Source organism: Berghia stephanieae, chromosome 14, assembly GCF_034508935.2.
Source record: "Berghia stephanieae isolate SIO BIC M18660-M18661 chromosome 14, UCSD_Bste_1.3, whole genome shotgun sequence".
NCBI classification, from domain to species: Eukaryota; Metazoa; Mollusca; class Gastropoda; order Nudibranchia; family Aeolidiidae; genus Berghia; species Berghia stephanieae.
This window is the reverse complement of record NC_088373.1, coordinates 19009285-19031882: the sequence shown is the minus strand read 5'-3', so window position 1 is coordinate 19031882 and position 22598 is coordinate 19009285. Positions and strand designations below refer to the sequence as shown.

General features: G+C 33.8%; 2 protein-coding genes across 7 annotated transcripts in view; one reads left to right on the top strand and one right to left on the bottom strand.

Annotated features, from left to right (window-relative positions):
- The window catches only part of LOC144960008 (uncharacterized), a 49601-nt gene extending 30554 nt beyond the window's left edge, over nt 1-19047 (bottom strand). Inside the window, exons 1-4 of one of the 3 annotated variants that reach the window (XR_013642736.1) lie at nt 18749-19010; nt 13906-13996; nt 4765-4865; nt 740-881 (exon numbers count right to left, since the gene is read on the bottom strand). Coding sequence is in view for 1 of the 3 variants with exons in the window: in XM_078892941.1 (XP_078749067.1) it covers nt 740-881; nt 4765-4865; nt 13906-13996; nt 18749-18826 (412 nt within the window). In the remaining 2 variants the exon portion in view is untranslated. Of the gene's footprint in view, nt 1-739; nt 882-4764; nt 4866-13905; nt 13997-18748 lie in introns of all 3 variants that reach the window. The other 2 variants (XR_013642737.1, XM_078892941.1) reach the window with 2 other exon arrangements.
- Nucleotides 19048-19623: 576 nt separating this feature from the next.
- LOC144960006 (uncharacterized) overlaps nt 19624-22598 on the top strand; it is a 219998-nt gene continuing 217023 nt past the window's right edge. For all 4 annotated transcript variants that reach the window (XM_078892938.1, XM_078892937.1, XM_078892939.1 and 1 more), the window contains exon 1: nt 19624-19937. In XM_078892938.1, the coding sequence (XP_078749064.1) occupies nt 19784-19937 (154 nt within the window). In that variant the 5' untranslated portion in view covers nt 19624-19783. The remainder of the gene's footprint in view (nt 19938-22598) is intronic.

The following is a 22598-nucleotide window of genomic DNA, read 5'->3' as shown; positions in this document are numbered from 1 at the left end:
AAACAAAAATCTGCAGACGTTTAGAATATAATGAAGGTCAATTTTGCCACTTCTCCATTTCTGACTAAAATTTTTTTTCTATTTTCATTTCTTTTCCCTCCAAAATTTTGGTTTAAAATTCGAAAATTGGGTTAAATAATGAACCCCACAAAAATCGACATATTCTGATTAAATCTGTACACATGGCAGGTCTGAAATCAGCACTAAAAACCCCCAAAAAAACCCAGGAAAAAAAAAAAAAAAAAAAAAATCAAATACACACAGACTCAAAGTAAACGCAAAGTTATCGGAAAAAATTTGATATTGGATGAGATGCTGCAATTCTGCTGTCCGAAAGGGAAAGCGATGCATGTGTACATGTCTTATAACTCTCAGATTTCTTTTTAAAAAGGAAAAAAACAACAATTGTGCAAGGATAAGTTACCTTGTCTTTGTCAAAAAAAAAAAAAAAACAAACAACAAAAATACATACAGGTTGAAATAATTGAAGACCAAAGGGCACATGTCACAAAATCAAATTGTATGAGTAATGCCTCTAAGTATATCGTTCATTTGTCAAAGTTTAATGTGAAAATATGAATTCACTAAAATCACGATAAAGAGAGGAGGATAAAAATACAAAAAAAAAAAACAAAAAAAAACAATACATTGTAAAAGACTTCAAAATTTAATAGCACTATATAAAAACTCAATTTTAATTATTAATTTTTTAGTTTTAAAGAAAACAACAAACTCTCACCTCCAGCCAATCGTTTGACCAAGGGCACAAAGCAATTCTCCAAATCTCCCTGGCTGTGCTGCTCGGCAATAATACGCAAGGAGTCCACAGCCTTGTCTCTCACCACCGTCTCTTCTACTGTGGCCAGACTCTCTAGTGGGGGCTGGAACGAGTTCAATGTCATATATAAATACATTAAATATTCATCTGGTTTGGTTTGCTTTGTTTTGAAGGGTTTTACGGCGCTCGCAACACATTTAGGTCATATCAGCACCAGTAAAAGTAAAAAGGAAGAAAATGGGATAGTAAAAAGTTCTAGAATTACAATTAAAGCACCCAAGAAAAGGGAAAACAAAGGGGAAATGGTTCAAATAGGGAAAAGATGTACATTCCAAGAGCACACTATCAAAGTACTTAGTTTGAGATCACCTAAAAGTCTCATCCAGACACAAGCACAGATCCCCACTAAGAGGAATACACTCAAATCATATGTTAAAAATGAAAAGAGTAACAGTACATAACAGAGAGATGATTTACAAGGAAAATAATATCATCTCCCAAAACAATAACTATACATTCAACTGTTTCCCTCTCAGCCAAGGACTCTGACCAAGGTCAGGACAAAACGAAGCAATCTCACTCCAAGACAAAGACAGAAAGCAATTGGAAAACAGATAAGAGGGGATAGAAGACACAGAAAGTACCTTCCTGCCCACTATGAGAGGCCAGGAACCCCACCCAGATATTCATCTGGAAAATCTCCGTGATAAATGAAACCACAAATTAAGGTCATATCAGAACCAGCAAAAAGGAAGAAAACGGGAAAGCCAAAAGTTCTAGAATTACAATTAAAGCACCCAAGAAAAGGTAAGACGAAGGGGAATTGGTTCAAATATGAAACATATGTAGAATCTTAAATCATAAATAATATGTAAACAAAACATAATACATGTAAAACAGATAGATGATTTACAAGGAAAAAAAATATAAGCTCCCAAAACTAACTATACATTTGACTGTTTCCCTCCCAGTCAGGACACCCAGCCAGGGCCAGGACAAAACCAAGTAATCTCATTCCAAGACAAAGACAGAAAGCAAGTTGGAAAACAAATATAGGGGAATAGAAGACACAGTAAGTCTCTCCCTGTCCACTATGGGAGGTCAAGAACCCCCACCCAGATGTCCAAAAAGGAAATATAAAGTAAAAAATATGATAAGAATATGAAATTTTGCGGTTTTGCACTTTAAGAAACTATATTGTATTTATAATAATAATAATAATAACAACAACAACAACAACAACAACAACAACAACAACAACAACAACAACAACAACAACAACAATAATAATAATAATAATAATAATAATAATAATAATAATAATAATAATAATAATAATAACAATAATAATGAATGTTAATATGTTATTCTTGTGACGTAAAATGACTTCTATTCTTCATTACACATCTAACAGCATTAAACAACAACTTACACAATGGTGACAAACGGCGATTGCTCCATCTTGGTACAACACACAATTTTCTTTTATCATTAATAAACACATAATAATCGACTCACACTAATATTTCGTCTAGTAAAAACGACGATGGGCTCCTCTCAAAGTACGCAGAATCAGATTGGTCGTGAAGGTGAAAATGCCACTGACAAGATTATAGATAACGTGAGGGATGACATAGAACCCCATGAACATACAATTCCACTGAACAACTCCTTGGTCTTTGTCTCCCTTATCACCATTGTTATCGCTGTCATCATCGTCATTGAAATCTCTTTCCCGTTTTCTTACATACATTCTTTTATCCTTTTCAGAATGATAACATCAAAAGGAATTTTTAAAGTCTCACAATACAATCCAGCTTTGTTGAACCGAAAAATAAATTTTAAAAGTTCGATACATTCAGTTTTAATTTTTTTTTTTTAAATACAAAACAAGAATTGTCAGAGGTAAAAAAATGTATATAACCCGTGTACTATTATAATATTATAATATGTAAGTGACAAGCTTCATATTACATTATATGATACTCCCTTTTATTTTTTTTTTGGAACAAAATGAAGCCTCTACCACGACAACTGCATCACCACACCAATTTACAACACACACATATCCTTAACACTTGATACTAAAATAGAAGATATTCAATTTACAACACGACAGTCCAGTCTTGTGTGTGGTTCACAAACTCAGTTGACAAGAATGATATGATACACACACAAGAACCAGGCAGACAGACCCACCACCACAGGATGGCATAGAACAAGTAATAGAAGTCTGCATTGCATCTGACAACATGGACCATCTTCATTCATAAAATAGAGCCACGCCCTATCTAAGAGGATTACACAGCAACACCACCAAGAGCAGGCAAAGTGATTATGCTAGATTATTTTGATCATTATTACTACTACCATTGTCATAATAACTATCTTGTAGTCACGAAAACCACTGCTTCTATCCTTCCAATCACCCCCCCCCCCCCCCCCTCTCCACAGTATCATAACCTTAACCATGACAGTTAATAGGATTATTTATTGTATAGCATGGCACTAGGTGACTGCTGTCATACTCCAATCATTCGCATTTTATTGATCAGGGAAAAGGATCTTTATACAGCACTGTCTATTTACAGTGCATCAGAACAAAAATAACTGAGATGCAGTGGTGGTAGGGATTATGATGAGGTGGTGGTAGTTGTAGTAGTGGTGGTGGTAGGAATGATGATGTGGTGGTGGTTGTAAAAGTAGTGGTCTTATGGATGATGGTGTGGTGGTAGTTGTAGTAGTGGTGGTAGGGATGATGATGTAGTGGTAATAGTTGTAGTAGTAGTAGTGGTGGTAGGGATGGTGTGGTGGTGGTTGTAGTAGTAGTGGTCTTAGGGATGGTGTGGTGGTGGTTGTAGTAGTAGTGGTGGTGGTAGGGATGATGGTGTGGTGGTGGTTGTAGTAGTAGTGGTGGTGGTGGTAGGAATGATGGTGTGGTGGTGGTTGTAGTAGTAGTGGTGGTAGGGATGATGATGAGGTGATAGTTGTAGTAGTATTGATAGGGATGATGATGTGGTGTTGGTAGTAGTAGCAATGGTGCTATGGATGATGTGGTGGTGGTTGGTATAGTGGTGGTTTTAGGAATGATGATGTGGTAGTGGTTGTAGTATAGTGGTGATAGGAATGATGATGTGGTGGTTGTAATAGTAGTGGTGGTCTAGTGGTATGACACTCGCTTACGGATCAGAAGGTCCCTGGGCTCGGTGCATAGTTGAGTCCCTTGAGAAGGCTCTTTACTCACATTATCTCACCGGACTGGGTGTAAACTGAGAACCTGGCTGTTAACAACGTTGTCTCTGTCCAAAATAATTGTAATATTGCGTAACAGGTGTCATGTCCCGTCCTACATGTTAAATGTTGCTGTTGGCCAGGGATCCCTTGTAAATCGCTTTGAGAGCATGTTTAGTGGATATTGTGCTATAAAAGCTCAATTTTTTTTTTTTTAATTCTCTCTGCTACTGTATTCTGGCACATCCCCATTCAATTAATTTCTTGTTATTTTCAATACAGGAGCCTGCACCACTCACTTTTACAAATTAGAGCAGGTACTAATGTAAGATTCAAATCTGAAAAGGCGTGTATAAAACTGTGACGGGCAGAGCAGGGGAAAAAAAAAAAAAATTATCATAAAAAAAAAGATTCATCATAACAACGCCACTACCACATCATCTCAATCGTCTGTTGTATTTCATTCATCCTGTTTTGTTGATAAAGGGGGAAACCTGAAATGTCATTTTATCTGTTTTTTGTATAGTAAATTGAAGCTTACATTCAATTTCACATTGTTATTTAAAGAAGAAAAAAAAAAAGAAGAGAAATTAGCCTGCCTCAACTTGGCAGACTTGAAACTTTTTGGATGATTTTTTAAATTAATTTTTTTTTCTTGTTATTTTCCCCTTCTGCTTTGTCTGACACACTATGCCCTATACACATCTTATCTTTTCATACAACAGTGTGTGTGTGTGTGTGGTGTGCAAACTTACCAGAAGACAATTGACATGCTCTGGCCCTCCCACCAAAGGAGTAAAGCTACCTAGCTGTTCTGCAAGAGCCAGCAGGACCTCGTCCTCATCATAGATCGTGTCTGCAAAAGGTTTTAAATTGAAAAAAAATATTTTTAATCTAAATTTAAACTTGAAAAAAAAATTATTTTTTTAAAAAAGGGAAAAACTGTTTTTAAAATAAAAATACAAATTGTTTAAAAAGTAAAAGAGCAAACCAAGAATATTTGTGATCTGGCTTAGAAAACCCGGGAAGATGCGGCAAGCTTCGATTCGAGATTCGAGCCAAAATCGAAGATAAAAGTGCTTCCCCCATAGTAGCAACCAATTTTATTCAGAAAAAAAAAATTCATAACTCGGGTTCTAATAGACACAGAAAGAAAATTTAAAGTGGTAAATGATCAGAAAGATGAGGTCTATCTTCACCACTGTATACATAACTACTCAATTTATGAAATTGGTGTATCTACACCACTGTATACACAACTCAAGTTATGAAATTGGTCTATCTACACCACTGTATACATGACTCAATTTATGAAATTGGTCTATCTACACCACTGTATACACGACTCAATTTATGAAATTGGTCTATCTACACCACTGTATACACGACTCAATTTATGAAATTGGTCTATCTACACCACTGTATACATGACTCAATTTATGAAATTGGTCTATCTACACCACTGTATACATGACTCAATTTATGAAATTGGTCTATCTACACCACTGTATACACGACTCAATTTATGAAATTGGTCTATCTACACCACTGTATACATGACTCAATTTATGAAATTGGTCTATCTACACCACTGTATACATAACTCAATTTATGAAATTGGTCTATCTACACCACTGTATACATGACTCAATTTATGAAATTGGTCTATCTACACCACTGTAGACATAACTCAATTTATGAAATTGGTCTATCTACACCACTGTATACATAACTCAATTTATGAAATTGGTCTATCTACACCACTGTATACATGACTCAATTTATGAAATTGGTCTATATACACCACTGTTTACATAACTCAATTTATGAAATTGGTCTATATACACCACTGTATACATAACTCAATTTATGACATTGGTCTATCTACACCACTGTATACATAACTCAATAACTGAAATTGGTCTATCTACACGACTGTATACATAACTCAATTTATGAAATTTGCGCATCTTTCTGGGTTGTCTTTGGCAGACAAACATAGTCAGGACTTTGAACCGTTTTTTTGGATCATCCTAAGGGCAAATTGTTTATTTCTAAAGGTATTCAAAATTATTTTTTTCTATTTTTCCCTTGGAAACCACGAATTTCTGAAATTTCAATTTGGCAGCTCTGTATTCTAACTAAAGTAAATAATAGACGTTTTCTTCTAAAAAGAATTGAAAAGTGTTAGAGATAATGAGTTTAAGCAAGGCCTTCTATATAGCTACCAGGCCAGGAAGCTTAAAAAGAAGTGCCAATCCTACCGACCTATCAGGCCGACTTTTCCGTTCGTTGTTTTGCATTTAATTTGGGCTATATGTTTACAAAGACATTTATCAATCAGTGATTTTTAAATAATAGTCTGGTATAAGTATAATATTTCAGTTTCAAGCTTGAACAGGTAAAAGAGCTGAGGAATTATTTTTCATCTACGCTTCCCTATTTGAGACTACTAAAAACGAGACACTAACTGCGTGATTAGGTCAAGCTGAAATCATTGCGCACCGCCTTTTCCAATATGTCCGCGCCCTGATTAGACCGGCAATTGCATCAACTTCTTTTCTTTGCTTTTATAACGAAAAAAATACGCCATAATTTTCATTATCGTCAACTTGACTTTCAATAAGTTGGAACAAAGACATTTTACAGAAGAATCGCATGACAAAAAGGTAAGCAGCTTAATTAATATATATAATTTATTTTAATTCGTATTGACAATTGGTAATCTTAATTAAATCGGCATCAGAGACCATCTCTAATCACTCAAGTCAGAGTCAGACCTAGTATTGGAGTTGGTTGTGTTGGTGCTGCTTAGCAATATGGTGAATATAATTTTTTTAAAGCTCAAATAAAATAATATATATAATTTTTATCATTATTATAGTTTGGAGACAATGATATGTTGTTTGTGACTCGAATATTGATGTTACTTGCTATACCTACTAGTCTCTCCCAACCTAAATCTATATCTCGCTTCTCTTGCACATTTTTTCTCTACGCGAAACAACTCAATATAAAATAGCAGTTGATTGTTTAACTATTTTACATCCATTATCATACAATATGAGTTTTTACATATCAATGAAACAAGGAAACAAATCAAAATCAAAGCCTTATCGTCATAAATTTTATGGATGACATAATGACTGAGGAAACTGACCATGAATGATTAATATCGTGATAATTTAAGAATAGTATTTTTGTTTGATATTAAAGATGTGCCAAAAAAGAAATAACTAAAGCAAGTGTCTGTAATATTTAACGCGTGTATTATTCTGGGCATGAGAGAGAAAACACACGGAAAAGAGTGAAAACATGCAACACACACCATATGGAACTTTCACTGGCACAGAGAAAGAATTCCCAAAGGTGTGATTGGAATGCGGTGGTCAGTGAGATAATGGTTATGATTGCCTGCGATGGTATTGAAAGTTCTGGAGAGGTCTCGCAGTTGTACAGCAAAATTAAAGATAAGGGGGGGGGGGGGGGGGGGGGGGTTCAGTTGTAAATAAAGAGATTGAAGAACAAATCAACAGTTAATCAATGATTGTTTTCTTATACATGATAGAGAAAGTTCCTTCTTAACTGACGATGAAGATGATATGATAATAAAAATAATAATAATAATAATAATAATAATAATAATAATAATAATAATAATAATAATAATAATAATAATGATAATAATAATATTTATTATTATTATTATCATTATTATTATTATTATTATTATTATTATTATTATTATTATTATTATTATTATTATTATTATTATTATTATTATTATTATTATTATTATTATTATTGTTATTTCTATCATTATTATTATTATTATTATTATTATTATTATTATTATTATTATTATTAGATAAATAATGATAACTAATAAATAAACTATATTGATTCATAAGGAAATTGGGCTTACAGACATAAATTATAAGAATAATTTAATAAGCGTTATAAAACATAAATATTTATTTGTTTTTAAAAGCAATACCGTGAGAAAAAATACAAATAAATATGAGCGCATCTATTATATCGATAATAATGAATAGAAACATTTGATATATTCTGAATAATGCATTACATATCTTAACGATGTATAAATATAGCAAGAATCTTCTCTCAATAAAATTCTATTTTGTATCTATTTCAGATCGAGCTACACATTCCTGAGACATCAAACAAATTATGGTCAATAAGTGCTGCGTTCCTGCTTGCATATCTAATTATAAACGTAAAAAAGGAGATTCAGAGCAAAACACATACACCTCATGTTTTGAATTCCCCAAAGACCCTGAACTTAAGGAATTGTGGCTGAGGAAAATTCCAAGAAAAAATTTACTCATAACAAAAAACACTGTCGTTTGTGAAAGACATTTTAATGAAAGTGACATTATATGCAGTGACATTATCCCAGGTGTTAAAGGACAACAAGATACCGTTATTCCTCGTAAACGGAAGAAGTTAAAATCAGGGGCTGTTCCCAGTATATTTGAAAACCTCCCTGGCTACTTATCGTCACCACCGCCTTTAAAAAGAGAAAGTCCGGGATCGAAAAGAAGAAGGCTAGAGGAAAGAGAAGAAGATTCTCTCCAGAAGTTTTTAGAGGAGGACATAGTTTCTTCATTCACTGATTTGACCCAGTGTTTGGATGGTCAATTGAAGAAATGGAAATTATTTCACCTTAAAACAGAAGTTAATGATGATCATAATATAAAAGTATATTCGTTGGAATTCAATGAGAGACAAGGATTATTTGTCAAATTCAGTATTTCCATAAACAATGACTTGGCTGTTTCTGTGTGGTGTGAAAATATTAAAATTTCTAACTTGACGTGGATTATTCCAAAGGACAATAAACTAGACAGATGGAGCCAACTACAGAACATTATTACACATTATTCTTCTTCTTTGCCTGGAAAGGATGCCATATTTGAGAGTGCAATATGCACAGTTGCAGAAGTGTTTCAAGAAGATGAGGAAAAAACTGATTTGTGTAGTTTTTTAATTGAACAACTAAAACTTGTACGTCTTCCACCCTCAAGAAGACGATATTCTAATGATTGTATAATTCACGCCTTTTGTATATTTTCAATATCTCCTTCTTCTTACAAAAAAATTAGAAACACTCTACTCATTTTACCCAGTGTAAGGTTTTTAAGACAGCTATGTGGAAATGTCTCTGTAAAAGATTGTCTGTTTGGCTCTTCATTTCTTCAAAATGAAGTCAAGTATCTTAATGAAAAAGACCTTTTTGTAAATTTATTGTTAGACGAAGTTCATGTTAAATCAAAATTGTCTTTTAGAGGAGGTAATATAGTTGGGCAGGCCAATAACTGTGACAAATTAGCAAACAGTGTTCAATGTTTTATGATCTCTTCTCTTCTTTCAGATAAAAAACTGATTGTTGGTTTGTTTCCTGTACATAATATGACTGCTGAGTTTCTTCATGAAATAACTTTTAATGTTATGAAAAGTGTAATCAATGCAGGTTTTAATATTATTAGTATTATTTCTGATAACAACAGAATTAACCGTAAAATGTTTTCTTTATTAACGAAAGGCACTGATTCAAATTTCTATATGCCCAACCCCGTTCGTCCTAATCTCAAAATATTTCTTTTGTTTGATTCAGTTCATCTTCTCAAGTCTGTACGAAATAACTGGTTAAATTTAAAGAACAAATCACAAACTTTTTGTTTCCCTAAATGGACTGACGACACTGTCATAACCCATGCCTCTTTTAATGACTTACGTAATTTGTACAGACTGGAGAAAGACAATCTTTTAAAGGAGGCGCCTGCATTAAGCTGGAAAGCCCTCTATCCTCATTCATTAGAGCGACAAAAAGTTAGCTTAGCTCTTAAAATTTTTGACGAAACAAATGCTGTTGCATTACGATCAATTGGTCCTTCTGATGAAAGCATTGCCTCATGGGACGGCACAGCCCATTTCATCAAGACAATTTGCCATTGGTGGAATATTGTCAATGTCCAACACCAGTATTACGGACGGAACAAAAGAAAACCATCCGCCATTTCATTTTTTTCTTGTGATGATGAAAGATTGTCATGGTTAGCAGATATGTCATCATGGCTGAAAAAATGGAATGATCATTTTATATCATCAAATGAAGGTTTTCTTAGTAAAGACACTTTTATTGCCCTTACTCACACCCTGGACTGTTTAGTCATTTTAATTCCATATTTGTTAAACGACATGCATTTTAAATTTGTACTGACTGGTAAATTTCAAACTGATAATTTAGAAGGTTGTTTCGGACAATATAGACAAATGTCTGGAGGAAACACATTGATTTCCGTTGATGAATTGTTACAAAGCGAAAGAAAACTTATTGTAAAAGAACTCATCCAAATTCACTCTGTTTCCAAAGGAAACATTTCCCTCAGCATTAAATCCTTTCTCTCTGAATTCGACTCAGGGAGTTTTAATGACGGTGCAAATCATTTGTTAATGACTTTCCTTTCGACAAAATTGAAATTACTGATAAATCTTTGAATGTTGTTATTTATGTTGCAGGATATGTAGCTAAGAAGTTGATTTCAACTATTGACTGTTCTAAATGTTGTGAATTGATTGGTGATAAAAAATCTTTTGACATTGTTATTGACAAGGAATTTATAGATTATTTCGATCATTTGAATCGTGGGGGTCTTACTTATCCATCACAAACCCTCGTTGAAGGTTTTCAGGTTGCCTTGTGCATCATGAACATTGCAGTTGGGGATCTTGAAAACAAGTTTATGTCTCTTGTAAATCAGAAAAGTACTCTTATTAAAATCAATGAGTATTACTGGGCAGATAATTGTGATTCGATATCTGAATTTCTTTCCATTTGCAGTAAATGTAATCTTAGTAGAGAGAAGATACTAAATAAATGTTATGTTAGTTTTGTGAACATTTTGATAAATAATTACTCAAAGAATGTCAATGACGCTTTTCAAAATTCTCAGAGCACAGCAAAGAAAGCATTAAAATTTCAGTAGCCATATGAATTAATGATATGTTCCACAAATTAGAATTAGAATACATACTTTTGTTTTATACCTATTACATTTATATGCTCCATTATTTCAGCTATTCAGTTGATTGATTGAATTTTGTCTGTTTCTTTATTTTACTATGCAAAATATAATTTTTAAAATACACGTAGAGATTGCTCAGTGGAACATCCTTACAATATTCATGAAAATATACATAAACGATTGTGTGTTGACATATAATATGCGTTCTTTACTTTGTTCAGTTATATTATTATATAATTTTGACCTATAAATATAATTGATAATAATAGATTGTATTGATCTTGTCCTCCATGTTAAATGTTAATGTTGGCTTTGGACACCTTGTAAAGTGCTTTGAGAACAAAATAGTTGGTATTATTATACATAAAATATCGATAATATGTAAATAATGCTGCTTCAAGATTGAAAAGTGAAAACGTGTTTCATCATTGTTTTTGAATGCTTACTTATTGATCTCATCCCTTTTTTATACATATGTGTATATTTAATATCACATTTTTAAATGCTAACTTTATTCAATGTATCTTTTAAAATTGAAATAGTTCAATTGCTCTCATTTTGTTTGAATAAATTTCCTTAATTCAAAACTTACTCATGATTGTTGGCAGATTATTACACTTTGTTTATTGCTTGTCCTCTTTAATTACACAGTCATCACCGTCCTACTATCTTTTCGCAGGTGATTGAATAACTCAGATGTGTGGCAAGCTTATCCATCCATCTCTCCATCTATTCTATCTATCTGTCTAACCGTTGATCTATCTCTCCATCTATCTATCTATCTATCTATCTATCTATCTATCTATCTATCTATATCTATCTATCTATCTATCTATCTATCTATACATACATACACACATACATACACATATCTAGGTCAAAAGACCTGAAACAGCTTTCAAATTAATAATAATAATGAAATATAATAATAATAATAATAATAATAATAATAATAATAATAATAATAATAATAATAAAATGATGATGGTGATAATAATGATAATCATAATAATAATAACAACAACAACAACAACAACAATAATAATAATAATAATAATAATAATAATAATAATAATAATAATAATAATAATAATAATAATAATAATAATAATAATAATAATAATAATAATAATGATGATGATAATAACAACAACAAAATCGCACGGGCAGTATACCTGTCCCGCAAGGCGGCTGTTAATGACTATTAGCGCGACTGGAATCTCGGCCTGATAACGCCGCCATCTTGTTTTCTGCTTCCTGGCCTGGTAGCTATATAGAAGGCCTTGGTTTAAGCCTATTGAAAGAATAGCGTCGTCGTCATCATTGTTGTTGTTTTGCTGACACACGCAACAATAATACTTCCAAGTACGTCGACCTTTACTCCATACCACACAACCATTGTAACAGACTCGCTAAATTGAAAACTTCAAATTTAGTCATTTTAATGTCAAGTTTTAGTAATTTGACAAGGAAATTCGTAATTTGTGAAATTGTGTATGAACAACCACAATATTATTATTATTATTATTAATATTATTATTACCATCATTACTATAGTAGTAGTAGTAGTAGTAGTAGAACGTAGTAGTAGTTGTTCTCTTCTTCTTCTTATCATCATCATTATTACTATTATTATTATTATTATTATTATTATTATTATTATTATTATTATTATTATTATTATTATTATCATTTAAGTATTACTAAGAATTAAAAATTCGTAATTTTCCATAAAATTTCGTATTTGGACATGAAATTTGTCTAAAATTCGCAAGGTTCGGCATGTATGTTGTAATAAAGGTAGTTCATTATCAGGAACAGGAAAGCCACTTACTTTTTTCTTGCACACTCTGTATTGAGTAACCCAAGCATATGTTGGATTATTGGAATGATTTCAGAGCTTATAAAATCTTGAATCTCCCCCCCCCCCCCTCCCCTAGCCCCACTCATAACAAATGAAACGAAAAGGTAATTAATAATTTTAAGAAAAATAAAATTAAAAATAAGTGCCTAGAATGGAACTAATCAGAGCTTTTTGACAAACAATTAAAAACTCATTAATTATGCATGCACCACTCCTGCCATTGCAGGACTTAACATTTTTAAAAATTATCCTTCAGTACAAAACAGAACAAGTTTTTTTTGTTTTTTTTTTCTTATGTTGAAATTGTTTTTTTTTTTTCAAATTAAAAAAAAATCACAATTTTTGTCACTTGAACAATAATCAGGGATGCCAATTCATGAGGCAAATATTGACTGAAATTTGACACTAGCACATCCACCGACTACTATCGGAGCGTTTAACTCCAATGAAAAGACATTCAGTATATTTACTTTTTTCTGTTCATCAGGATAGAAGGAAAATGTAATGAGTTTCTTTAACATGGAAGTAAATATACTGAATTTATTTTCAATAGTCTGACGTCACATCTGCCCAGCAACAAGCAGCTTGGTTCTAAACAAAGAAAATCGGTACTCTTTATTCTTCATGCTGGCTAGAACAATTTCACATGTCATGTGATCAGAATGTATAAAAGTCAAAACATGATCAGATTTATAATGTTTATATCCTCTGGATATACTTTTGTGCTTGTCGGAGAAGTATTTCATAAGGGCGTCCGCCATTGTTCTGATAGTTTAGAACCAGGTACTAAGTTACGATGCGTCATTACGAGGGAAGTGACGCCACGACGATTGAATCCTATTGGCAACCAAGAATGTTGTTGCTCTGCCAGAGAGGCCATCCACACATTGTTTATAGTTAGTGTGTATGAAAGAGAAAGTAGGAACCTACCTTACCCCCCCCCCCCCTCCCCAAACACACAACACACTAAAAACACGTCTCACCTGTCAAAAAAGGTATCAATTCAGAGCGGGTTCTCTCCACACCGAGTGCTAGAGCTATAGTTCCCAACTTCTTGATGCTATTGAGACGAAGCTGTGGACAAATCAAATTGATATAACCTGAATTATACAAACTGACATCATGCTGTTGAAACATTATGACGAATACGTGTACCATACATTCCATTCTATATGTTTGTGTGTTGAACCCATGACCTCAAGAAGTCAGGAGAGAGCAGTTCAAGACAGACACAATACTTTGTTTTTGAAGTGGTGGATGGCTCCGACTGTAGAGCTATCCTCTCGCAGGCAGGCGGAGTTGTCGTTACAATAAGGTTGTGGGTTCGAGACTTCATTGCCGCAACGTTTTTATTCTCTATTGTCTTCTGGCACTTTTCTAATCATTTTATTTCTTGTTATTATATTATCAACATACGTGCCTGCTCCACTCACTTTTCTGAATTAATATTCACCACCAATATCACAGCTTACTCAATGTCTCATGTCTGTGTTGAAAATATGGCTATTGAGCTTAATTGCTGGTTAACAAACTTCACTGCATTTGTATGTTGGCCCCATGACCTCAAGTAGTATCAGATCAAGATAGACGTGATGTTTGATAGCACTTCTTTTTTTTTTGAGTTGTGGATGGCTTGGACTGCAGAGCTACCCTCGCACGGCCATGCAGAGTTGTCGTAACGGTAAGGTCATGGGTTCGAGCCCCCATCGCCCAATTTTTATTTATTCTCTAGGCATTCCATGAAGGAATATAGATAATTCATCAAACAAGATGTCTGATGTCAACAGGAATCACCCATATTGTCCAAGTGAGCAAATTGGGGGTTAATAATCTTGCTCAAGTAAAAAATAACAAAAGTGCCCGAAGCAGGGCTTGAACCCCGGACCTTCCGAGTCACAGTGCAATGCCTTAACCACTCGGCCACTTCGCTCCCCAATAAAAACTATAAAATAAAAAAATACCTAGATGAGATAGAAGTTCACTGAATCGGCACCATTTAGTTGTTCACTTTGATAACTTTTGTGTGCGACCCTATTTTGCTCTAAAATTTTCATTGAAGCTACTCTAATATGTATCTCAGATGAACATTGAAAAAAAAAATATATATATATAATTACAAATGTTAAACGCATCATGTCCTCTCTTTTCACTTTTCACAAAGATTTCTCATTATCATGACATTTGAGGGTAATAATGATATTACAGCTGTATGGAGGTACGTTGGTACGTCCATTTGGCACTCCAAAAGTGAGCTGGTTAACGGCACAGTGACTGTGGCCCGACTTTTAAGACTTTAAAGTGACAGGTCTCATTAAAAAATTCCATATATTATAGATTTTATGTTGGATTTAAATGACATGCCTCATTTTCAAAGAAGAATTACCCTGTCGTTTGGTGTTGTTTTTGTTTTTTTTTAAAGTCAATTTATTAACTCTTTTGTTGATCGTGGATAAAACAGGGTATAATTTAGATTTGGATAATGAAATAATCAAGACATTGGTAAATCAAAATTCTTGTTCGTGCAAGTAATTAAATTATTAGATATCTTTTTATTAAAATCAAATTCAGCCAAAGTTTTATCCCTCATGCCCTAATCTCATCCCAAGAAAATCCGGACTCATTTTAGGCCAGTTATGAAATCCAAATGGTGGTCACTACCAGAAATGCAACAGCATCAGGTCACAAAACAAATGGTAAGAGGATTACATTTTACAGCTTTAAAACTAATAAAAAATTCTCTTCTTGACCTGATTTTTAAAAATTTGATATATCATTATTATCATTTAGATTTAGAATAAGATTGTGTTGAAAAGCGCTTTAATTTAAACTTTAAATTGTTTCATTGTCATCATTGAGACTGCGATCAAACCAATTTGAATTTTTTTACCAAAGTTACCTACTGTAATCAGAATTTTACGCCTTTTCCCAGGTACTAGTAGTACCAATACTTGCCAATTCATTTCATTTCCTCTTACTGTTCCCCAAAATGAAAAGTGAACATTTCAATTTAAATTTATAATAATAAATGCCTCAAATCCTCAAATTTGGGGGGACTGTGCGGAAGGCCCTTCAAAACCAGAAACAGAAAAATTGGTAACTTAATAGCAGCATCTTGCAAGTGTCTGCTACTGCTACCTAGTCCTAGGACTATGGCCTACTCTCACTCTATCTCTAACTCTAATTTCTATCCTTCTTGGATTTGGACTCGGGGCTCGCTAGGGTAGGCACTTTGATAACTCCAGTCCAGTGGCCGCCGATAGGCTCACTGTAAGGTGAAACTCGTTTTTTGGAACTTTATTTTTGACCCTTTACTGTTTTGGTCACCATGGCGTTATTTGTGAACCTATGTGACTAACTTTGGTATCATTATAAAGGGCACAAAACAAGCTTTCTAACGGTGTGTTTAATTCTTAATTCCTGATTGTATTTCTCAGAAAGCTTATGTAATAAAAATTTATAAATTTTTGAATTATAAGAACTTTTTAAATTATGGATACATTTTAATTATCGAAGTGGTTATTCAGAGTCGACTCTGGATAACTATAGGCAGTTATTCAGTTATTCAGAGTCAACTCTGGATAACTGTAGATGGTTATTCAGAGTCGACCCTGGATAACAATGTGTACATATATTTAGAGCCGAGTAGCCTATCGAATTATCGAGTTGAGTTCTTGCGAGACGAGTTTCTTTCATTTTACTACGGTTATTTTGTGACTTTGGCAATTTTAGTGCCAAATTCTTAAAACTTGGCGATTTTTCAACTTCAGTCGCTTATATGATAAATAAGAATCTTTAATCAATTGCAAAACATATTCCATCAACAAAGCAAATTTAAATTAGCCTATAAACAATCATTTCTTAAATCAATCAGCCTAACTTATTATCTCTCTATTACCAAATGATATCTATAAACATAATATGAAGATAGAAGGGTGGCAGAGAGAGAGAGAGAGAGAGAGAGAGAGAGAGAGAGAGAGAGAGAGAGAGAGAGAGAGAGAGAGAGAGAGAGAGAGAGAGAGAGAGAGAGAGAGAGAGAGAGAGAATTAATGAATTGATTTTTATTTTTTTTTAGATTGTTTTATAATTAGACACAAGTTGTAATGAATTCTATTAACAAATTCAGAACAATCAAACAAAAACAAAACAAAACTTAAAAAGGAAGAAGAAAAAAAAAAGACACGCTTATAAACCCTATAAAATCGTCAAATGAATGTATTATCATGTTACAGCAAAAAAGTACACAAATATTTACACCCATTTGCTCCATCCCCTTCCCTTTCGATCATCTTCTCATTCATGGCCACCATGTGTCTTATGCTGCCTTTGACATTTGGCGCCAGCGTGTCTAGACTAACGTCATAAATAAAGGAGTGTCACCAAAATTCATGCAACTGAGCAGAGGTGTCAAAAAATGATAGAAGGCATATTATTGTTTTTTTCCCCCCTGATCTACCACTGAGCAGAAAATGTTTGACATGATAAAAAACAACGGAACATTTATGAACAAATCCTAAAATCCCAGAAATCCGCGGAAGATTATATCACTGGTCCCCACTATATTTAATTTTTTTTTTGTTTGTTGTTGTTGCAAAATCTCGATAATTTCCAAAAAATTGCAAATTTTGCGGCCGCAATGCAATCACCGATGCAAAAAACTGCCATGACAGAAGAGACAAGAAAATACCAAAAAGTAAAACGATTTTTTCCCGTAGGGTTAAACAGAGGTGGGAAAGAAGAAAAAAAACCCAGAAAAACCGTGTGGTTGGTAACTGGAAGTTCATCACTCATAACTGTCTACAGTTATTCAGAGTCGACTCCCCGACTCTGAATAACTGTAGACAGTTATTCAGAGTCAACTGTCTACAGTTATTCAGAGTGGACTCCCCGACTCTGAATAACCGTAGACAGTTATTCAGAGTCGACTCTGAATAACCGTAGCCTTAATTATACTTCATACATCGATAGACAATTAATTGAAGAATATCTCTGCCAAATTTCATCAAAATTGATACACTCGCTCATTATTTTATCTTTTCCGCCATCAATCCCACTTTTTAGGACAAAAACCTCATATTTTTCCCCCTTTTCATTTATCCTTAATTTTTTCCATACTTTCCATCCATAAAAATGATTTATATGAAAATAAAGCTTATTTTCTGACCATTAAAATGATACCTAACACTTGCCAATTATTTTTTAATTGAAACAAAATTACTGAAAACAATAAGTGGGCCATGTTGACTGTAAAACTCAAAATTTTCCCGATCCCCGCGAGATGCTGGTTTTGAGGCAGCAGTGAGATCACAGATTCTCTCTGTAAAATTGACAAAAAATTTCAATAGAAAAATATAAATAACTCTGGAACCGTATGTCGTAGAGAAACAAATTAGATATCAAATTTTATGTTTTTTCAAGTCCCATCCCCCTGACTGAGTCAAATTCAAATCAAGATATTTTGAGTTTGAAAATTTTATCAAAGTGCCTAGGGCTAGGGCCTCTAACTCTAACGCTCTCTCAAAATCTTCAGCCTTTCACCTCTTCATTTGTGACTAAATGTTAAGTGCCACTCTACAATTAACTTTTTGTTGTAATTTCATAGACAGAAAAGGAGCTCCCATGTTCCTGTCTGACGAACGGGGACGGGCGGTCATTTCCCAATTCCCGATTCACAGTCACAGACAGCACAATCGCAACATCAAAACAATCGGGTTTTCGGGCCATAGTGAAGCCGCTCAAATGGTGTTGACTTGGTACAATAGGATTTCAAAGCTAAACATAATGGTGGTAGAAATGGGGCCCAAAACTTATTTTTATCAAACAACAAACCTGAACATCTTCGTTTCTCAATTCATCAATTAAAACTGCTATTGGGTAAAGAGATTCGTCTGCATCACTGGTCGCCATGTTGAATTTGTAAAGAAAGTGACGTCATGGATCTCATTCCATTCAAGTCCTCAGAAATTATTCAAATAATCAATTTGTCTTTGGATAAACTGTCGGAATTCCTGCCATCTCAACAAAATAAATGTCATACAAAACAGTCACCATAAAATAGTTTTTTAAACTTGAATATGATAACACTTTGTTCGTATTTTACTGTTTTGTGTATATTTTTGTACGAAACTAACAAAGAAACGGTGCTACATTTAATTTTTCTACTCTAAAATATTTCAACGTATATAAAAACCTCTGTTGTTGATGGTTCTAAGATTAAGATGCTTAACCATTTAATTATTACAAAAAAATGTTTTCCCTCCATCTGCACCACACATTTAGTAGATGAAACGGTTCCCCATACAATAAATTTTTATTAAAACCAAACATCAATCACAAACACAAAAAGTGACTCCCTTTTTAAATATTATTGTTAATTATTGTAAATTGTCTGAAGATAAAGTTAAAAATCACTTTTAAACCATCAGCGACTATTTTACGGTCAATTAGCTCGAATATGGAGAAGAATTATATTCAAACCCATTTACTTTTAATTCTTTAGAAAAAGTACCTACCCAACCCCTAACCCTCATTTTCACAATTTTACAAATTATCATCAATTCAAAATCATTGACTTAACACTGACTGTAAAAACTTGCAATTAGTTGTTAATGATAATAAAAACATTTTCTGTGTTTTTGTTTTTAATTAGAAATATATTTTTCGAAAAATAAATTATATGCGGTACATCTTTATTCAGTGCGTTCCTACAATAACCGTTGCTATGTAATCCGGTGTATACATTTCTGCTATTATACACATTTACGACTGTGCTCTACAAGTACACACCTGTGATCGACATAGTGTTTGTGTTCCAAAACAACCATCTCCACGAGACACACAAAGTTATATTTCAAATCAATTAAAATGGCTGTTCCGTTTTCAAACACAAAATTGAGGGTCCCAAAAGGATTCCAAAATATTCTGGAATGTCTAGCAAGAGAAGTTCTCAGATCCCAGCCTGATAACATCCACGAATTCGCTGCAGCATACTTCGAGAAATTATTGAAAGTCAGATCTGGTAAGTCTGCTCGTTCGTTGTCCTGTGCCTGTGAATTTCGCCGGGAAGTTATGATTTTGATGTAATTGATTGTAATTTTATTGTTGAATAGTCCTTTGATTTTGTCTGTTTTCTTCTTTTCTTTTCTGACCGTTTTTCTTACTTCTTTTTTTTTTCTCTTCGACTTATGAAGACGAAAATTTTGGATGACATAAATTAATATGCAGACGCTGATGACAACAATTTCATCGTCTATGGTAAAATTATTAGGATAGAGGGAAAGATAGATAAGAATCTGTGTTACATCGGAAAAATAATGGTGATAAACGTAATCGTCTGTGAGGCAAAAAATAAAGGTACGCCTCAAAAAGTCCTTCTTCATATTCATATAAAAGGAGGTTGAGCTGGTTTTCTAAACCCACGTCTGTGTCAGATTATTTTCATTGTGATATTTTAAACAGAATTTTTAAAAAGTCTTTGATAAACCAATCAACTATTTTTAATTGACATTTTTATTACGACTCACCCAGGTGTTAACCTATCTTGAAGACGCGTCACTTTTGTAAAATCTTGTTTACTTATTAAAAAGGTAACTTACTTAATTAATTACTTACTTACTTACTACTGCCCATTATGCCTGCTGGCATGTAGTGCAGCATTTCGGAGGCAAATTACTCATAAATTTTCATTTTATATATAAAGAGACACAATAGGTAAACCCCAATAACACCAGTGGTATAAATAGCTCAATGATTATCAATTTTAAGTATAATATATTATAATCCATGTTGATACATAAATAAACTCAAAATGACGAGCTTCGTGAAAGGAAATAAGATTTTTTAAAATTTGAAATAAAATCAATAACTGGAAATTATTCAGATCATTACGTTGTTATTGTAATAGTTTTGTTGGTGTGTTGTGAGCCGTATCTTATGACTTCACAACTTACACACCTACTTGTAATAAACCCCCTGCTTAGCATTGACAACGTTTCTGTGTCAAAACTAATCAGAAAGTTATAATTTTGTTTTGTCTAGCAAAACACTAACTATTTTTGATTTTTTAAAAATTGATTAATTAATCAATTAACTAATTAATTAATTAATGAAAAAATCAATCCGTTAATTAATTAATTAATTAATTAAGTTTTAATGTTTAATTAATTAATTAATTAGTTAACTGTCTTTCCGGGATGATCATTTCCCCTTCTTTATCTAAACTTTCTTCTGATTCGATTAATTTCAACGAAATCTGTACAATTTAAAAGAGAGCCACGTGTGGAAGTGTTTTTGTTTCAACTACGACCTTGACAACAACAACAACAACAACAACAACAACTACAACAAAAGGTAGGTCACGTTTACTTATTTGTTTGATATACTTGTTGTCATCAATCAAAAACACACATCAATGGGTTTGTTTTTGTTTTTTTTCATATTATGTGTTTTTATTACCCCGGCCTGTGTTAATTTGGTTTTAGTAACACATCGAGAAAGAAAGAAAGAAAGAGAGAGAGAGAGAGAGAGAGAGAGAGAGAGAGAGAGAGAGAGAGAGAGAGAGAGAGAGAGAGAAAACAGAGAGAGAGAGAGAAAGAGAGAGAGAGAGAGAGAGAGAGAGAGAGAGAGAGAGAGAGAGAGAGAGAGAGAGAGAGAGAGAGAGAGCTTCAATCGTCAACCCAAACGTTTTGCATTATTCACCTTACCACTTCGTCATTTCCCTTTGCCGACCTCTCCCAAACTCAAAGAAAAATTTATCAATCTATACTACATTATATATTTCAAGAATAATTTTGATCAACTTTTACAATATTGTTGAAATAAAAGCGAAAGAAGATTGTTGTGCACTATTATTTCATGGTTTTTGTGTTAATAACTATATATTATTATATACAGACAGACGTACAAGAACTTGCACTCACCAACCGCTCTGCCCCCCCCCCCCTTTCCCCCACTCATTTCCCAAACTACAACCATAATTAATTCCCCTGGGCCCCGACTCACATTTACACCAACACACCTTATCCCCCCCCCCCCCCTCAATCACCTAATCCTTCTTACTCTGACCTCTAATCGTGTCACCAAGGTCCAATATTGTTGTGTTGTGTCCGCATTCTTAGTAGTCTCCCTCCCCTCCCCCATCCCCCCCCACCCTCTCTCTCTCTCTCTCTCTCTCTCTCTCCCTCACACTCACTTTCTCTTTCATACACACATAAGTCCCCCCCCCCTCTCTCACTTTCTCTCTCATATATAATACATACACGCCTCTCTCTCTCTCTCTCTCTCTCTCTCTCTCTCTCTCTCTCTCTCTCTCTCATTCCTTCTCCTTTCCCCCCCCCCCCTTCAAACTTTACATTGACTGAAGGGCTAAAGCATGGCAGTACCAGAGTTCGAATAATGTATTTGGGATTTGATTGGGGAAAAAAGGTGTGCATTGATATAGAGGGTATTTATAACTGAGCTGACTCCCGCTCCATCTCGATCTCTCTCCCCCCCCCCCCCCCCCCCCCACCAAACCCCGGTCTTGTACCACAGCACAGCACTCACACTCCTTCTAACTCTGACCAACTCATGTCACCAAGGCAAGGTCATGCCGTGTCCTCCCGTGGCCTTCGTAAAGTTATAGCCTGATACTGACCAAAAAATGACGTCAAAATGCCAGTCTTTTGCCACAAAAGAAAAC